The sequence below is a fragment of the Thamnophis elegans genome, chromosome 1 (genome assembly GCF_009769535.1).
Source record: "Thamnophis elegans isolate rThaEle1 chromosome 1, rThaEle1.pri, whole genome shotgun sequence".
Taxonomy (NCBI): domain Eukaryota; kingdom Metazoa; phylum Chordata; class Lepidosauria; order Squamata; family Colubridae; genus Thamnophis; species Thamnophis elegans.
This window is the reverse complement of record NC_045541.1, coordinates 5,715,473-5,734,229: the sequence shown is the minus strand read 5'-3', so window position 1 is coordinate 5,734,229 and position 18,757 is coordinate 5,715,473. Positions and strand designations below refer to the sequence as shown.

General features: G+C 40.8%; 1 protein-coding gene across 1 annotated transcript in view; it reads left to right on the top strand.

Annotated features, from left to right (window-relative positions):
- Positions 1–18,757, top strand: part of PARD3B (par-3 family cell polarity regulator beta) — a 609,556-nt gene that overhangs the window by 174,325 nt on the left and 416,474 nt on the right. Inside the window, exons 9-10 of the mRNA XM_032230967.1 lie at positions 3,258–3,397; positions 5,536–5,664. Coding sequence (XP_032086858.1) covers positions 3,258–3,397; positions 5,536–5,664 — 269 coding nt within the window. The remainder of the gene's footprint in view (positions 1–3,257; positions 3,398–5,535; positions 5,665–18,757) is intronic.

The following is an 18,757-nucleotide window of genomic DNA, read 5'->3' as shown; positions in this document are numbered from 1 at the left end:
TAATACTTTCCAACTATGATTTTTTTTTTTTAGCATATGGTTGATGCATATGTATAAATTTGACTTATTCATTGCAAAACTACATGGCTTGGGACCTGGATATCTGCGGGACCGCCTCCTGCCACATAGCAATAGCAATAGCAGTAGCAGTTAGACTTATATACTGCTTTATAGGGCTTTCAGCCCTCTCTAAGCGGTTTATAGAGTCAGCATATTGCCCCCACAGACTGGGTCCTCATTTCACCCACCTCGGAAGGATGGAAGGCTGAGTCATACCTCCCAACGACCTATAAGATCTCACAGGTTGGGCCTCCTCCGGGTACCGTCGACCGGGCAATTCCGGTTGGCGACTACTTGGGGGAGGTCTTTCTCTGTAGCTGCCCCGGCCCTGTGGAATGATCTACCCGCAGAGATCCGGATCCTTCCCCTTCTCTCGGCCTTCCGGAAAGCCATTAAAACCTGGCTGTTCCGACAGGCCTGGGGCTGTTGACCCCAAAATACGGTCCAGCCCCATTTAGAACGGAATGCATGGTGTGTTGTATTTTAAATCTATCTTTCCTTTCTCTCTCTTTTTATTTATTTATTTATTTCTGTACTTTAAGCCGCCTGGAGTCCTACGGGATTGGGCAGCATATAAATGTTATTAAACTTGCAAACTTGCAAACTTGCAAACTTGCAAAAGCAGATGGCATGCTATTGGAAACAGAAACAAGTGAGCACTTATGCACGAGAGGCAGCTAGTAAATAATAGCATCCATGTATCCAGGGGTATTAAAAAAAAAACAGGTATGGTTTCCGTATATAGCAGACATTGCATTTAAAAATCTTTCCAGTTGGACTTCCTTTACTTTTTAAGTTAACACCTATCCTCCGCGAGCTGCGCTGGCTACCTGTTGATCTCCGGGTGCCCTTCAAGGTGCTACTTGCCACCCATAAAGCCCTTCATGGTAGTGGATCTGGATACTTGAGAGACCGCCTCCTGCCAATTACCTCCTCGCGACCAATTAGATCACACAGATTAGGCCTCCTCCGAATCCCATCTGCCAGTCAGTGTCGACTGGCAACTACGCGGAGGAGAGCCTTCTCGGTAGTAGCTCCGACCCTTTGGAACGATCTCCCCGTGGAGATTCGTACCCTCACCACCCTCCAGACCTTCCGCACAGCCCTTAAAATCTGGCTATCCCGTCAGGCCTGGGGCTAAGATTTAACACCCCCCCACCCGAATGGTATGAATGTTGTGTTCTTTTTAATTATGTATTGTTCTTATGTGTCATTGTTTGTATCCCCTTCCCCATGAGTTGTAAGCCGCCCTGAGTCCCCCCAGGGAAAATGGCGGCCTATAAATAAACTTTCAAATTCAAATTCAAATTCAAATTCTTATTTTCAGTCAACAAAGATTACGTCTGCTGGAATGTTATAAGAACATGAAATAATAACTTGATACCGCTGTACTGATAAGACTGTGTTGAATAATTTTCAGTATTCCCGCTGTACAACACTGGATGTTAAAGTTTTAAGAAGGCTTCTTGTAGTTTCTAGAGTGAACCAGTGTTTCCTGAAATCACATTACAGAACAAAATTAAGGGAATTTAGTTTGAAGTTGGAACACTGAATTATTGCAACAAGATATTTGCATATTACATTCAAAGCCATACATCTGTCAGATTAAAAAGGTCAACAATTTATTTCTTCTCATGGCCCACTTGAGAATGTTCCATGGAGGATTAGGGTAGTCTGTGGATAAATCTGACACAGCTGACTATTTACTTAAACACTAAATGGTTTACCCATGGCTTGAAAGGATCAGTTTCTACTTATTTCAATATTTTTGTCCATAAATACTCCCAGAAAGTAAAATAAAGAAATAATACATAAACAAGCAATTAGAAAGATTTTATAGTGCACCTGTTTCCAAATTTTAAATCTTTGCACTTAAAATCATTCCACATTCCATAAAAAAATATATCATAGACTTACTCTGAGTACAGCTAGGAGCAAAACTGTTTAAGGAGGTGTCACATTCTTTTTCCTCTCTTTCTGTCCTTCTCTCTTATGCTTATGTGTTCTGACCCCCCTCGTCCTACACCGACACACACTCCTAGCCAAAGATAAATTACAGCATTTAATTAACAGACAGACAGGTTCTTGGCAGCAAACCGGCACAGACAAGCTTGGGCAGCAATAAACACAGATAAGGCTTGGCAGCAATCCAGCCTGCCAAGCTCATAACAATGTTCTCCGACATTCAATCCTGTGTTGACTTCTGCAAAGAGAGGCTTGTGCACAAGCAGTCTTTTTATAGTCTGGAGAGGAGCCTAATGACCACCAGCTGAGTGCAATTGCCTCCTGTAACTGCGCAACTGTTCCTGACGCCTATTAGCTCTTCGGTGCCGGGCATCCAGGCACAACTCACTACTGGCATCCGGCTCACTCTCTCTTGTCTCCCCACCCACTGGTCCAAGGCTCAGGTGCCTCCTGGTGGCCAACCAGCCTCTCTGCGCCCTGCTCAGCATCGGAACCCTGTCCAGGGTCCTCCACATCCTCCAGAGCCGACTCATAGGGCCCCTCGCTGTCGGAGTTTGGTGGCAGCTCCAACGGCTCCTGCTGGGCCACAACAGATTAATATACCAGGCTACAAACCAGTAGGCTATATCTTCTAATCCCGCCGTCAGCATGAAAGCCAAGTGAGTGATTTTGGGTTAGTCAGTCAGTCAGCCTGCCCCCCCCTCTCCCTCTCTCTGTCTACCTCTCTCCTTAATTCACCTCACATGGGTGTTGTGGGGAAACTAGTAGGAGGAAGGAGTATTACGTATATTCACTGCCTTTATAAAAATGATAAAAGTGGGATGAAATAAATCCCTATTCTTCACGCAGATTAGAAAATGCACCCAGATACTTTTTTTTCCTGTTCTTTTGACCTCTTCTAATGTAATACGCGACTAAAACTCGTGCTCATTCATTGAGTCACTGCCTGCTTTACATAAGAACAATGCACAGAATGGAAGTGGGCAAGCATATGTTAAAGAAATAACGTTGAATGTGAAGAAATCAGATGAAAGGGACACTTTGTTGCCGCGCAGAAAAGCTGAACAGGGTGTCTTAATTCAGCACTAAAAGAAGGAAAGGATCCTACTCTTCTTACCTAATTGAAAACAAGCCCACTTTTAATGTAAATATTAAATATTGAAGCTTTGGAGAACAGTCTTCTGTTAGTTGATGGTTGCCTCATATTTACATATACTTCTTCTATTTTTTAGGACCTGAAGGACTAGGCTTTACAGTGGTCACCAGGGACTCCTCCATACATGGTCCTGGCCCTATATTTGTAAAGAATATTTTGCCTCGCGGTGCAGCCGTTAAAGATGGTCGTTTGCAGTCAGGAGACAGAATACTGGAGGTTGGACATTATTCCTCAGCAAATATCTTACTATTAAATGAATTAAAAACAGTATTTGGTGAGGGCTATTATATGATTCGATTGACACAAGCCTGTTTAATGTAAAACATAGGCTCAAGTGAATTATAAAATGCTCATAATAACCAATGTATTTGCATTTTTGGAAATATAGTTTTACAAATATAACTGCTTATTAACTGAGCCAAGGTGGCGCAGTGGTTAAAATGCAGCACTGCAGGCTACTGCTAGATCAGCAGGTCAGCGGTTCAAATCTCACCGGCTCAGGGTTGACTCAGCCTTCCATCCTTCCGAGGTGGGTAAAATGAGGACCCAGATTGTTGGGGGCGATATGCTGACTCTCTGTAAACCGCTTAGAGAGGCCTGAAAGGCCTATGAAGCGGTATATAAGTCTACTGCTATTGCTATTGCTATATTGCATATATTTTTTTACCAAAACAAGGTTATCATCTTCTTGCCCTATTGCTCTGGATAATTGTTAGCTTCTATAATCTGAAGATGAGGTTAGATTTCTTGGATATTCAAAGCCTATGCTTACATTCATGATACTTTCCCATTTTTGCTTTTAAAATTTGGCTGAGCAAAATTGGGAATTGGGAATTCAGAAGTAATAAATGCTCCTCGGATATCCCACTTCTAAGAGATGTAAAATTCCTCCTAAATATGCTAGCTTTAAGGTTCAAACAATTATGGTTTTCCAGATTTAGACATTTTGGATGATATTGATTATTTGGATCTATTGAAACTGATAACAATTATTCTATAAAAGAAAACCTTTCCAACAATATTCAAACAGGTTTTGCGTATATTTGTTAAATATGTTTCTTGCAAAATGTAAAAGGAAGACTAAAGCAAGGACAAAGCAAGTTTCTCTCAATATACTTAGCATACTACAGCTTGAAAGACCTTTCCTCAGTAGCAATTCACCATAACTTACTTTGCAAAGGCAAATAGATACTGTGTTTTCCCAAAAATAAGACCCAACTGGGAAATAAACGCTAGGATGATTTTTCAGGATGCTCATAATATAAGCCCTACCCCCAAAATAAGCCCCAGTTAAGATCGTCAGCCCAATGGCTGCATTTAGTACTGTATTTCCCCCCAAAATAAGACCTAATCAGAAAACTAATGTGTCTAAAATTAATGTGAGACCCTGTTTTATTTTTGGGGAGGGTAATCTGCAGTTCTGGATGAAGTGAAATCATATCTAAGTAAAATGACATTGTTGGAGAGAAGTCAAAAATAGAAATCAACATTCAAGTTTAATCTTTGTGACAACATCTGGCTTGAGTGTGATCTATTTTGAAGTATGCCTTCTGTGATAGACAAATTTAATGCTCCATTCTTACATCTTCGTCAGCATTTTCCTTGAGTTTCATCCAATGCAACCATAAGCAATATGCCTTCAATAGCCCTGCGCTTTCTTTCATTGGAGGATAGAGTGGGGTTGAAATGGTCGTGACCCGTCAAAACCGCGTTCCACAAAAGCGCGGTCGACAAAATCGCGTATGTGACGTCATCACAACGCGACGAAAAAGATCGAAAAATTGAAATAAAAATTAAATTACAGCAAGCCGATTCACATAAAGGTAAGGGTTAGGGTTAGGGTTAGGGTTAGGGTTAGGTTAAGGGTTAGGGTTAGGTTTAGAGCGTTAGTGTTATGTTTAGCGTTAGGTTAAGGGTTAGCGTTAGGTTTTTCGTTAGGTTAAGGGTTAGGTTTAGGGTTAGGTTAAGGGTTAGGTTTAGGGTTAGGTTTAGGGTTAGGTTTGGGGGGGTTAGGGTAAGGTTTTCGCTTTATTTTTACATTTTTCGATCTTTTTCGTCGCGCTGTGATGACGTCACATACACGCTTTCGTCGACCGCGATTTTGTCGTCCGCGGTTTTGTGGTGGAACCGAAATGGTATTCTTGCAGGGAATATCAGTAGATATACTGAGATAAATTATTCGTATAGAGATCACTGCTAAAGAAGGGAAGGAAATTTTGAAACATCTGCAAGGTGGATGGGATTGGGTTTAGGCCCCTAATCCTCAATTTGATACTACGTGGATTAAATTGCTCAATGCTTAACAATATATTGTTAACAATTTTTGCTAACTTGCTCGTTTATGGTGTCCTTAGGTGAACGGTAGAGATATTACTGGCAGAACTCAAGAAGAACTTGTAGCTACTCTGAGAAGTACAAAACAAGGAGAGATCGTTTCCCTGGTCATTGCTCGCCAGGAAGAAACCTTTCTGCCCCGAGAACTGGTAATGCTCTTTATAAAATAAAGTGTGTGTGGAAAAGTATCACTGTTTATTAAGTGGTTGAAAATGTTAATTTAATGAAGATTTTATGAGGTTACAAAATTGTTTGACAATCAGAATAAGAAGTTGGAATTCTCTTATCTAGATGGAGACACAAAATCAGTATTATACTGCAATGGGCTCTACATGGGGTTGCCCTTGAAGTGCATCCGGCGACTGCAGTTAGTCCAGAATGCAGCCGCGCGAGTGATAGTGGGCGCACCGCGGTTCGCCCACGTTACACCCATCCTCCGCAAGCTGCACTGGCTACCTGTCAATCTCTGGGTGCGCTTCAGGGTACTGATGACCACCTTTAAAGCACTCCATGGTAGTGGATCTGGGTACTTGAGAGACCGCCTTCTGCCGATTACCTCCCTTCGACCGATTAGATCGCACAGACTGGGCCTCCTCCGAACTCCATCCGCCAGTCAATGTCGACTGGCGACTACACGGAGGAGAGCCTTTTCTGTTGCAGCTCCGACCCTGTGGAACGACCTCCCCGTCGAGATCCGTACCCTCACCACCATCCAGACCTTCCGCACAGCCCTCAAGACCTGGCTCTCCCATCAGGCCTGGGGATAGGTTCCCAATTTACCCGCCCGAGTGTTGAATGTTGAATGCAAGTTGTGTTTTATTATTTTATTCTGTTCACATATTGTTTGTTTTTGGTATTGCACCCCCTTCCCTGTGATTGTAAGCCGCCCTGAGTCCCCTCAGGGAAAAGGGCGGCCTATAAATCCTAATAAAATGTCTAAAAAAAATGTCTAAAATTATGTGCCGTAGTACTTCTAAAATTGGGCGGTTATATAAATTGATTATATTTAATGTTAAAAAAGTATTTATGATTTTTTTTTCAAATGCTAGTTTGATAATTTTTGTCATTAGCAAGAGTGACTGCCTTTCATTCTGTTAACATGTAGTGTAAATTACAACTTCCTCCTTGATAGATTTGTCCAGACATTAATTTAGTCCTTGATTTAAAACCATTTGTTGGTGACTGTTCAAAGTTAAAATGGCTCCGAAAAAAAGTGACTTATGACCATTTTTCACACTTATGACCGTTGCAGCATCCCTATACTGACGTGATCAAAATTCAGATGTTTGGCAACTGACTCATATTTTTGACGGTTGCAGTGCCCCAGAGTCATATGATGAAATTTTGCAACATTACGACGAACGAAGTTAATAGAGAAAGCCAGATTCACTTCACAACCATGGGGCAGGGAAAGTTGTAAAATGGAGCAAAACTTATTTAAAACTTATTGCCTCACTTAACAACAGAAATTATGGGCTCAATTGTGAACCATAAGTTGAGGAGTACTGTAATACTACTTCCTTATACTACTCTTCCTTCGAAGACAACGAACAAACTTGGAAGTCAGTCTCATCTAGATAAAGACCTATGCCAGTGATGGGCAACCTTTTTGGCGTGGTGTGTCAAAAATCGGCAAAAAATCGAGCATAACTCGCGTTGTGTGTCACTTCGACAAAAACATAATTTTGCGCAATTTATAGTTTAAACTACAAAAATGGCGCTCACAGTTCCCGTTGGCACTCCGCTGTTCCCTGCTGTGGTGCGGTCGTAACCGACAGTCCCAGGAGTAGACTCTGTGCCGGCCTGACTGGAGAGAGGCGCGCACTGTTCCCGCGCTCCCCTCCTGCGGGTCCTCCCTCGCCGTGCTGATGACGTGTGTGCGCACGGCACGCACGCCTTACCAGCAGCCCCTGCGCTCAGAAAGGGGCGGCGGCGATACAGTAAGTGAGTGTGGGCGGGGGAGATCACACGTCCCGCCCCCCCCGTTCCTCCAGCACAGATTCTTTCATCCTCGGCGGCCGTGCAGGAGCCGAGGATGAATCGCATGAAATCCTGTGCGTGTCACCCCAAATGGCTACGCGTGTCAGCACTGACACACGTGTCATAGGTTCGCCATCACTGACCTACGCTATGCTTCTCACTGTTTCCCATGATGACTTCCAGTCATGTGGTTCTAAGGTGTGCTTCCTACACTTCATTCAGCCAATCATGTTCAGAAAGTTCAGTTCTGCCCGTTTACATCACATCACAATTTTAGTCTCCTTCATCTTCTTCCTTGTATGTTCTGACCCCCCTTCTCCGTCAGGAACGAAAGCCAAATCAGTCCAGACTCTTGTTGGCTGCAAGCCCAAAATAAACAAAGAGATAATCACTCTGGCAAAAAGTCCTACACTCCGACGCAGCACTGCAAACAGGCTTCCCACAGCAAACCACTTCTCCAAGTTGGTTTTTGTTAATTCGTGAACGTGAATGAGAACGTTGACTCCTGCAACCAGGGCGTGGCACAAACAGTCTCTTTTATAATTAGGAGACGATCTTAATCAGCATCAGCTAAGCACAATCATCCCCTACAATTACACAGTTGTTCCTTCCGTCAAGTAACTCTTTGACGGGGTGCATCCTGAAACAACTCACAAGTGTTTTCCTGAACACTCCCTCTGATCCAATGTTCTGCCGCCACCTGGTGGCCAACAAGTCTCTCCTTGCCCTGCTCGGAGTTGACACCCTGTCCAGGGTCCTCCACCTCCTCCAAGGCCAACTCATATGATCCCTCGCTGTCGGAGTCTGGCGGCAGCTCCAACAGCACCTACCGGGCCACAACACTTGTATATGCATAGCAAGGAACAAGGAAGCTATGAAGGAACAAAAATGAAAAACCATCTGTGTACCACTTCACCCTTCACCGAAGGGTGTACAATACATACCAAGTTGTACTGAATCTGATGAATAGGGTAACCTGATATTTTAAAATTTAAGAATGTAATGTTTAAAATTTTCCATAATTTCTCATATGTTACTTTGCCAATGATCTACCGCAAGACAATTGGAAATTGACTTGCCTAAACAGTCCATAAAGTGACAAAAAACCTCTGTTAGTATTCAGAAGACTTTTTTTTTTCTGGAGTAACTGCAATCGCAGAAAAAAAATGTAAATCTCTTGATTTCCTCTTTGTTGTTACCCTCTGTTGCTTAAAAAAAAGGTAAGACATTCTACAGAGTGATTTAATATATGTATATATGTAAGCATGCATGCGTACATTTTGTATCTTTTTAATTTTGTTAAGTCCAGACTGATAATTCCATGATCAATCAATCCTTTTTGATGGATTGATAATGGAGTTTGCTGTTTGTCTGCTGAAACGCTAGATTTAAGCCAACTTTGGAATGTGAAAAACAATTTCATCTTGCAGTTTTGAGAGTTGGCAGCTTCATTTGGGTGAGCAGTATCTTTAGGGGGAGGTCCTCCCTCCACATAATGAATGCTCAACACTAAAAATATAATACTATAATAAAATGAAACAGTTAAAATAAAAGCCAAACTTAAAGCTAATTAAAATAATTAACAATTAAAAGCTTGGCAAAAATGAAGCAGTTTTTTTTCATCTTCTCAATTAACGGAAGAGTTGTAGCCAAACACACCCCTTTCCAAAGTGCATTCCATAGCCTGAAGAAGACCCTTTCCTGTTAGTTCTCTTTAAGAGAACATCTTCTGTTGATCTTTGTAACAAAGATCCCTACTTTGTTTTTATATGTGTGTGTGTGTGTGTGTGTGTGTGTGTGTGTGTGTGTGTGTGTTTTATTTGTGCATAACAAAGGCAACAGTAAAAATATTGGGTTTCTGTCGTGATGGACTCTTGTGACGAGCCGAAGGACAGATGATGGAAGCAGTTAGCTTCCTCCCATAATTGGGGCTTAACAGGGGTTGTAAAAAATCTAATATATATATATATATATATATATATATATATATATATATATATATATATATATATCAGCACAAATACAACATAGATGATTGATTGATTGATAGATAGATAGATAGATAGATAGATAGATAGATAGATAGATAGATAGATAGATAGATAATTTGTTTGTTTTCTGAGGTTTTCGCGGGAGTTAGTATGTAGGTCTTTGGTTATTCGGGTTTTCTCCCACGTAAAATTGGAAGTGTCTTGGCAACGTTTCGACGAAGTCTCATTCGTCATCTTCAGGCTTCGTGCTATAGCTCCTGGAAGCTATATATATATATAGCTATATGTTATATTTCTTCTGATAAATAAATAAAGGGAGACTAGTATAGATCTATTTCAAGCTATTTAGCTCTCATCAGCTAGCCATACCCTTACTGGGATTTGAACCTGTGCTGCATTACATCTTAGGCAGATGTGTTAACCACTAAGCCACAAGGTCCTCCTCCTTATCAGCTGAGCCAGGGAAGTAGGTATGTATTTAGTGTCACAACCCCTGGTATGCCCCAATTATGGGAGGAAGCTAACTGCTTCCATTTTCTGTCTATCGGCTCGTCACAAGAGTCCATCACGACAGAAACCCAATATTTTTCTGTAATTGATGTATAATTTACTACTTCTAGGTTATAAATAGTGAGCCCTCTGCTTCACTGTTGCATTTTAAAGCATTGTAGGAAACTGCATTTTTATATGAGCAAGCAAAGGCATCTTAGAATCTTTATATTTATATTTATAATTTCTGGGTGTACATTTTAATCCATGAACTAAGGATTAATTCTCTTTCAAGTGGACAAGTTGCTCCTCACTGGCTTAATTGCAATCTCAAGAGGCAGGGGACACTGGATAGTTTCAATCTGGCCTTCAATTAAATTGCTTTTTATTTCTTTCAAAGAGTGATGCACAGGTGTTAGTCCTCATAATAACGAAGATATTTTAATCCTAATACAATATAAAATATAGCTCTGTTTACTCATTCTACAGCTATGTAACAGAGCACGTTTAATGACCTACTGGCTGAAAAAAGGCTCAATTGCTTAGGCATACTGCAACATACTTTAAATCTGTAACTAGGACCGTTGACACTGGGTGCTAAAATGTTAGTAGTAGTCTTGATTTTCAATTTTAAATATAGTATTGTCTATTCCTTTTGCTATCATAAAAACAAGTATATATTTTACAGGCAGAAAATATTTGGGAGGAATAATACATTATTATTATTATTATTATTATTTTTGCTTTTAGTGGTCTTCTGGGCAGTAGGATAATTTAGTCTAGATAATATGTTCAGGGGAGAAAGTCTGGAAAATAAAGGGCATAATATATACTGACTGCTAACGGCCCTGAGCCTTTAAGAAGAGCCGAGGTGGTGCAGTGGTTAGAGTGCAGTACTGCAGGCCACTTCAGCTGACTGCTATCTGCAGTTCGGTGGTTCAAATCTCACTGGCTCAAGGTTGACTCAGCCTTCCATCCTTCCGAGGTGGGTGAAATGAGGACCCAGACTGTGGGGGCGATATGTTGACTCTGTAAACCGCTTAGAGAGGGATGAAAGCCCTATGAAGTGGTATATAAGTCTAACTGCTATTGCTATTGCTATTTACTTCAGCCGCAGCCCTGTGAAACTTCTTTTGTGAAACTTCTTTCCTGTGGAGCAAAGCATAATGATTGTTGATTGGATTAAACGATAGGTCTTACTTAAATACAAGTTCACCAAACACACATATCAAATTGCTATATGAAATGTAAGAGCAGTGAAACCCAGATTATTATTTCAGAATGCTTGAAAAGGACGGAGAGAATCTTAAAACTCCTTTGTAAAGGAGATCAGCAAAATAAAATTGGTATCAATCACAAACTTTCCTCTTATTATCCACTTAGCCAAATGTTACCATAATGCGTGCCAGCTATTGACAATGTAACAGCTGGGGTTAGTAGTAGGTTCCAAAATTCAGTATTATTTTAATTTGCTTAATTATCAGACACTACAGATTTCCTTGTAATTAATATATTTTATAAAATGCATTTGGTTTTTCAGCTACATAATAAATACCAAGTTGACTTCTCTGAAAATAATTTAAAGATTATGAGGATGGGTAAGGAACAGTTTGATATTAACCTGATAATATTAACCTGATATATTTCTGCTTAAACAAAAAGAAGAATGAAGAAATATTCAACTGTTCCACTCAGATCAGTTTGATTATCATTTCCAAGAAGGATTGATTATGAGCCTACTTTAAAAAAAAAATCAATTTAAGTATTGTTTCTATTCTTGCTCCAAAGAAAGTAAGACTCTTTTAGTGGAAACTATCAAGTTTAATGCAGCTGTAAAAATGTCCTAAGCAATATTAGTGTGAAAGAAGCCTTTGTTTTAATGATGGTTATATTTATCATTGCATTCCTATCGCATCTTTTCTCCTGGGAACTCAAGACAGCGTTCATTTGAATTCCCACCACGACAGTCCTGTGAGAATGATTGGGTGAAGGGAGAGGATCCGGTCCAGAGACACTGAACTTTGTAGACAAATGGGAATACAAACCCAGATTATACATTCATGCACACCCATAGTAGTGTGAATGAATATTAATATTCACCTATAATTGGTTTCGCTTTCATATACATTAATATCCTTTTAATATTTGGGGCAGTTTTCAAAGCATAAGTTTCACTGTAAGATTAGGGTTTTTTAAATCCTGAAAAGGATTAAGATTTTTCCATTAAAGGAGAATAAGTAATTATGTAGGTTCTCAACTGCAATAGTCACTGGAGTTCTCTGGCAATTTCAAATTATGCATTTACATTGCAAAGTTTAATAAAACTGTTGATACTGAGTAGACAATTCCTTATATTTTTTGAATCGATATACTTGCACATATATATGTGAAATGCCAAGGAGGTTATTCTCCAAAGAGTTACCATAAGCAACATGTTTGTGCAGTGGAATAGTAGGGAAAAGTAAACAATCATTTCATAGCTGGTAAGGTGGGCTAAAGAAATGATGAGAGAGAGATAAGGAAATGTGGTTTGCACCCTTCGTTCTGTTCTTCCCCTCCTGGAGCAGACCTCCCTGTCCCCTGCTGCTTTCTCCGTCTACTACGTCTTACTCACATTGCCTCCGAGAGATCAAGGAGTGGCTTTGCAACAAGTGGTGGGAACTTAACATCAGATTGAATACCACCAGCCAAATCTTGAAGGACTTTCCCCTTTCCTCTTTCCTTCTGATATAAGGGTACAGCATGTTACGACCATTTCCTTAGCTTCAGGTAGAAGAAATACGTAATATCTGACATTTTCCCATCATTTTCTAAGTTTTAAGGGATGGAACAGTACAAAGCAAATGTCAACTCAGAACTTAGTACTTATGCTTACAGTGTACTAAAGAATACGAAGGCGCATAATCTGAAAGTGATTATGGCTGTGCCTTATAGAATGGACTGTGTGGTTTGAGTAGATATACAATCAAGGAGGCAGGAATGTTGAATGTTGAATGTTGATTTTATTTATATGCTGCACTTTTCCCCCGGAGGGGACTCAGGGCGGCTCACAACTCAACCAGGGAAGGGGGATACAAACAAAAAAATTAAAAACAACACAAAACAATACATAATTAAAAACACACAGCAGTCATACCAATTCGAGACGGGGGCAACAGTTCTTTAGCCCCAGGCCTGTCGGAACAGTCAGGTTTTAAGGGCTTTGCAGAAGGCCTGGAGGGTGGTGAGGGTTCGAATCTCCACGGGGAGTTCGTTCCAGAGGGTCGGAGCAGCCACAGAGAAGGCTCTCCTCCGGGTAGTCGCCAGTCGGCGGATGGAATTTGGAGGAGGCCTAATCTGTGGGATCTAATCGGTCTAGTGGAGGTAATTGGCAGCAGGCGGTCTCTTAAGTACCCAGGTCCAATACCATGAAGGGCTTTATAAGTGACGACTAGCGCCTTGAAGCGTATCCGGAGACCAATAGGCAGCCAGTGCAGCTCGCGGAGGATAGGTGTTACGTGGGTGAACCGAGGCGCACCCACGATCGCTCGCACGGAAGTTTGTAGTTCCCAATCAGTGGGCAGAAGATCATTGGTTCCTCTTAAACAGAGGCTGCTTAGAAGGTAGAATATTGTCAATTCCTGAAAGTACTGTGTGAACAGACCCCAAATTAAATGAACAGTTTGATTCTAGATCTGTTGGGTCTAAACACAAGACATATACATAGTACACAGTATGAGAATCAGAAGGAGAAACTCAGTTTTTATAGAGCCAAATCATGCTCCCAGGAAAGGCTTAGGAAATAAATGGAATGCTTTAACTTTCTTACAGATTAGACCCCACTAAACATGTTTCTCCCTTAAAATATACCTTTGGGGGGGGTGGGGGTTGAATTAATGTGGATTTCTGCTGCTCTAGACTCAGTAAACAACTTGGCAGCCTGATGGAGTCTTTAAAGACGATGAAACTCATTCTGAACTGATTCAATGGGAAGGTTAAGGTTAAGGTTTAATGGATTTGTATGCCGCCCAATCCTGAAGGACTCCGGGCGGCTTACATAAAAACAATTTAAAAATATTAAAAAATTTAAAATACAAAGACAAAGCGAATTAAAAGAACACAACATGCACTCAATCTTAGTGGGGCTGGAGCTCAATCAAAGATCAGCAGCCCCAGGCCTGCCGGAACAGCCAGGTCTTAGTAGACTTTCGGAAGGCCGAGAGAGTGGGGAGGGTCCGGATCTCAGTGGGTAGATCGTTCCATAGGGCCGGGGCAGCTACAGAGAAGGCTCTCCCCCGAGGAGCCGCCAGACAACATTGTGTAGTCAACGTCACCCGGAGAAGGCCCATCCTGTGAGATCTTATTGGAGGCTGGGAGGTATGTGGCAGGAGGCGGTCACGGAGATATCCAGGTCCTAGGCCTAGGCCAAGGATTTCAGTTTTTTTTTTTGTTTTGTTGAACACCTGATAGAGTTTTTGGTTTGGGGCACCATGAAGTCTTCTGTTGGGATAATAGCCTTTGGCAAGGCAGGTTCTCTCAGTAATCCACTTCTTAGATTTGTTGTTTAGGTAAAATGAGATCAAAGGCAGGTTGCAATCTTCCTCTACTGCTTAAGCAGCAAAGATACCCACAGCCTCACAATTGCTTTTTAAGGACCTTGTTAAATGACTGCCTAGGCTGGTGACAGCGCCTAGACTCAGGAACTAAAGTAGGGGTGGGGATGTTGGCACTGATTAGTACTTGAATGGCAGATCTCCCGAGTATACTAGACCCCCTAGGCTAAGAAGTCCAAAAACACCCTGGAAGGAGGCAAAGACAACTTCTGTTGTCAGAAAACTGCATAGATTTTTTTCCTGAAACCAACAGGCATCGTTTCACTATAGGGTTTGAGTTAAAAAAAATTGTCTGAGACATCGTGACCCGTCAAAATCGCGCTCGACTAAACCGCGTCGCTGACGTCATCAACAGGGCAACAACAGCCAGCGCGGAGAAAGAAGGGCGCTTTAAATAGCTCTTTGAAAGCAAGCCGATTCAACTTAAGGTAAGGGTTAGGTTTAGGGTTAGCTTTAGGGTTAGCTTTAGGGTTAGGTTAAGGATTAGGGTTAGGTTTAGGGTTAGGGTTAGGTTTAGGATTAGGTTAAGGGTTAGGATTAGTTTAGGGTTAGGTTAAGGGTTAGGTTTAGGGTTAGGTTTAGGGTTACATTAAGGGTTAGGTTTAGGTTTAGGATTAGGTTTAGGGGGGTTAGGTTTAGGTTTAGGGGTTAATTTTAGGTTTAGGGTTTACAGCATGCTTCTGTCTTCGCACTGTTGTCGCCCTTTTGATGACGTCAGCGACACGGTTTAGTCAGATGCGGTTCAGTCGAGCGCGGTTTTGTCGGTGAACCCTGAGACATATGGGTGTCTGAGAAAGAGGGCTAGGTCATTTTTCCCCCTCCCCGTCTTTGAGTTCATCTTGGCTCCTGGAAAATGCTTGGACTAGTACCTGCAATTGTCTTGCCAAGGTTTTTTTTTGAAAATGTTTTTTCATGCTTGGCTCCTAGGACTGAGAGGAAGGGACTTGCCCAAAGTCATCCAATTGACTTCATGCTTAAGACAGGACTGAAACTCAGTTATTACTAATGAATTAATAAACCAATACGAATGTTTTGCTTTTACAATATTCATGCGCTCTACATGGGGCTACCCCTGAAAAGCGTTCGGAGACTACAGCTAGTCCAGAATGCAGCCACACGAGCGATATTGGGTGTACCGAGATACACCCATATTACACCTATCCTCCGTGAGCTGCACTGGCTGCCAATTGGTCTCCGAACACAATTCAAGGTGTTGGTCATTACCTTTAAAGCCCTACATGGCTCAGGACCAGCGTATTTGCGAGACCGCCTACTGCCACATACCTCCCAACGGCCGATAAGATCCCACAGGGTGGGTCTCCTTGGGACGCCGTCAGCCGGACAGTGCCGGCTGGCGGGGCCTCGGAGGAGAGCCTTCTCTGTGGCTGCTCCGACCCTGTGGAATCAACTACCCCCAGAGCTCCGGACCTCACCCACCCTCATGGCCTTCAGAAAAGCTGTTAAGACCTGGCTATTCCAGCAGGCCTGGGGCTGTTGACCTTATTATGTAGGGTCCAGCCCCGATCAGAATGTATGCGTGTTGGTGAATTTTTAAATTATTTTTTATTTTTATTTTGTTTTTCTTTTCTTGCTCTTTGTACGCCGCCCGGAGTCTTCCGGGATTGGGCGGCCTATAAATCTAATAAATTGAATTGAATTGAATGATATAATACTTGCCTTTAGGAAGAGAGGATTATTTGGTGGAAAGAAAAGAATTAGATTCATTTCTTTACGTGTTGCAGTACCTAGTCTAGATCGGAACGCCTGGACGCTACCGTAATTTTGAGAGAAGACACATTGGATAACGTTCAGAATCAGATCCATTCTACCAACATTATCATATTAATTTCATGAAACGTTTTACAAATACCACCAAATTGTTTCTGGGTGTTCAACACTTTAAATAAAAATCAGAAATACAATAGTATAGTGAACGTAAGAGCAAAAATTTATTTCTCAATATTTATCTAAGCTAATGGTTATCGTGGATTCAAGATCCTGCTTGTTTGAATCACATGCTTTTCCTTTGGAAAAGAATACCCAGGGAGTGTGAATTCATAAGCCTTTGAAAATGATACGTTTTAAAGTCCATTGCCTTTTGCTCTCAGATCTGAATGGCACCCAGGGGAATATGTTTCTCTTATCAGAGCCCAGCAGTTAGGCAAGAGGGCAGCCAGCACACATGCTAGAGGCCACGGTTGTGTGTGCTGGTCAAGGACATCTAACAGTTAGTAAAAAGTCTCTGGCTGTGTTAAATAGATGATGTTTCCTTCCTGGCTTTGTGAAGGCTTTTTTGGCCCCCAGAACAATAAAGATAACTAAGGTAGCCCTTCTGTCAAGGGAGATGTGCATTAGATTACCGTAAATTCACAGTTAGACAGTACAGTGGTCAATGAGTTGTTTGTATTCTTAGATTAAATAAGATTTAATTGAAAAGTGGTCTCAGGGGAGAAAGAAGCTTTAGATAGTATTGATCATACATTAAAATCATCTGGACAGAGAAGGATTTATGTGGCAGAGAATATGTTTCATTTCATTTTTAAATAATGGCTAGCAAAGACCAGATGCGCATTTTGCTGGGACAGAAACTAAGGATTTCTAAAATAATGCATTGTAAGTTAGTTTCACATCCTGGCCCTCCAACAATTGTGTTAACAAAATTAGCAGAGTTAGGAGTCATACTAATCCCAAATGGACTGTAGCTTCTGTTAAATAAAAATGGTCAAGTCATCTGCTGGTACACAAAGTTTCTTGACCTGTTTAAGAAGAAAACTTGGACAGAGGGAAAATAAGTAGACCGCCATCCCTTACAAAAATCTGTTTTGACTTACTATGACAAAAATGGTATAGAGCTAGGGAGGAAAAGTGAATTATTTATCTATTATTTGGGAACTATTTACAGTTGTCTGATTTGAATCTATAGCAATCTCATAGAATTCTAGAAGCTTTCTTAGCCTAAATCAAACAACAGTTGAAAGAAAATGTTTTTAAAAATTGAGATTCAACACTGCTCTTTTCTGTGGCTATTTCTGTTTCGTAAAAATATTTCTAACAAATTGTTTGTAAAAACAAAATAATTATTTATTTATTTATTTATTAGACTTATATACCGCTTCATAGGGCTATCAGCCCTCTCTAAGCGGTTTACTGTTTTTTTTTTAGCAAATTGAGTCAGGAACTTGCCCCCACAGTCTGGGTCCTCATTTCACCCACCTCGGAAGGATGGAAGGCTGAGTCAACCTTGAGCCGGTGAGATTTGAACTGCTGAACTGCAGATTACAGTCAGCTTAAGTGGCCTGCAGTACTGCACCCTAACCACTGCGCCACCTCCGCTCTTCTCTTATTTATAATAATAAATCTTAACTACGGGATGTTTTCATTTTCAAAGTATACAGAACAGTTTACAGTAAAAGAGCATGGTAGGTATGTGTCTTACTTAGAGCTTGTCAAAAAGATGGGAATCCAGATAATATATGAATTAATCAAACCAGAATTGTGTTTTAAGAGAGTGTGGAAGAAGTGAATTAAAGATCTGTACTTAAAAATTCAGAAAACAGATTTTTGTTTCCAATGCTAGGAAGAGGTGGTGTATACAATTGTTTCAATTAATTGTTAATTAATATAATTGTATTGTAAGAGGTAGGTGTATAATTTTATTGGTAGTGATAACTGGTCATCATTTGATTTCTTAATCTTTTCAAGAAAAATATTTCCTCATGAATCTGTTCTTTATATGAACCAGTATTATTTATACAGAAATTTGCATTGCTTTAATAAATTATTGGTGCATTGACAGATTGCAGCCAGTACAAATAATAAAAGTATTTATTACAGTTTTGATTTACTGGCATGTGTAAAATCACATTATATTTAAATTCAAAAAATCTTATTCTGCAATCCATTCAAGTCCACTTGTCAAGTTTAATATACCCTGAATGTAATAAGGGATTGCATTTTTACAACTACAATTATTTGCAGTGGCTTTGGACAGCAGAATTGTCAGGTAATGACAAATAGTATAAAATGGGTGGAGAAAATACTCTTGAAAATATATTTGCAAATCTTCTTTTGCCTAATGAGATGAAGTCCAAACCACTTGTAAATGAGGTATTTCACATGGTTTATCAGTAAAGTTGCTTAGTGTTTTCTAGCATGTTTTTATAGTATTCTTATATCATTTAGCATGACTA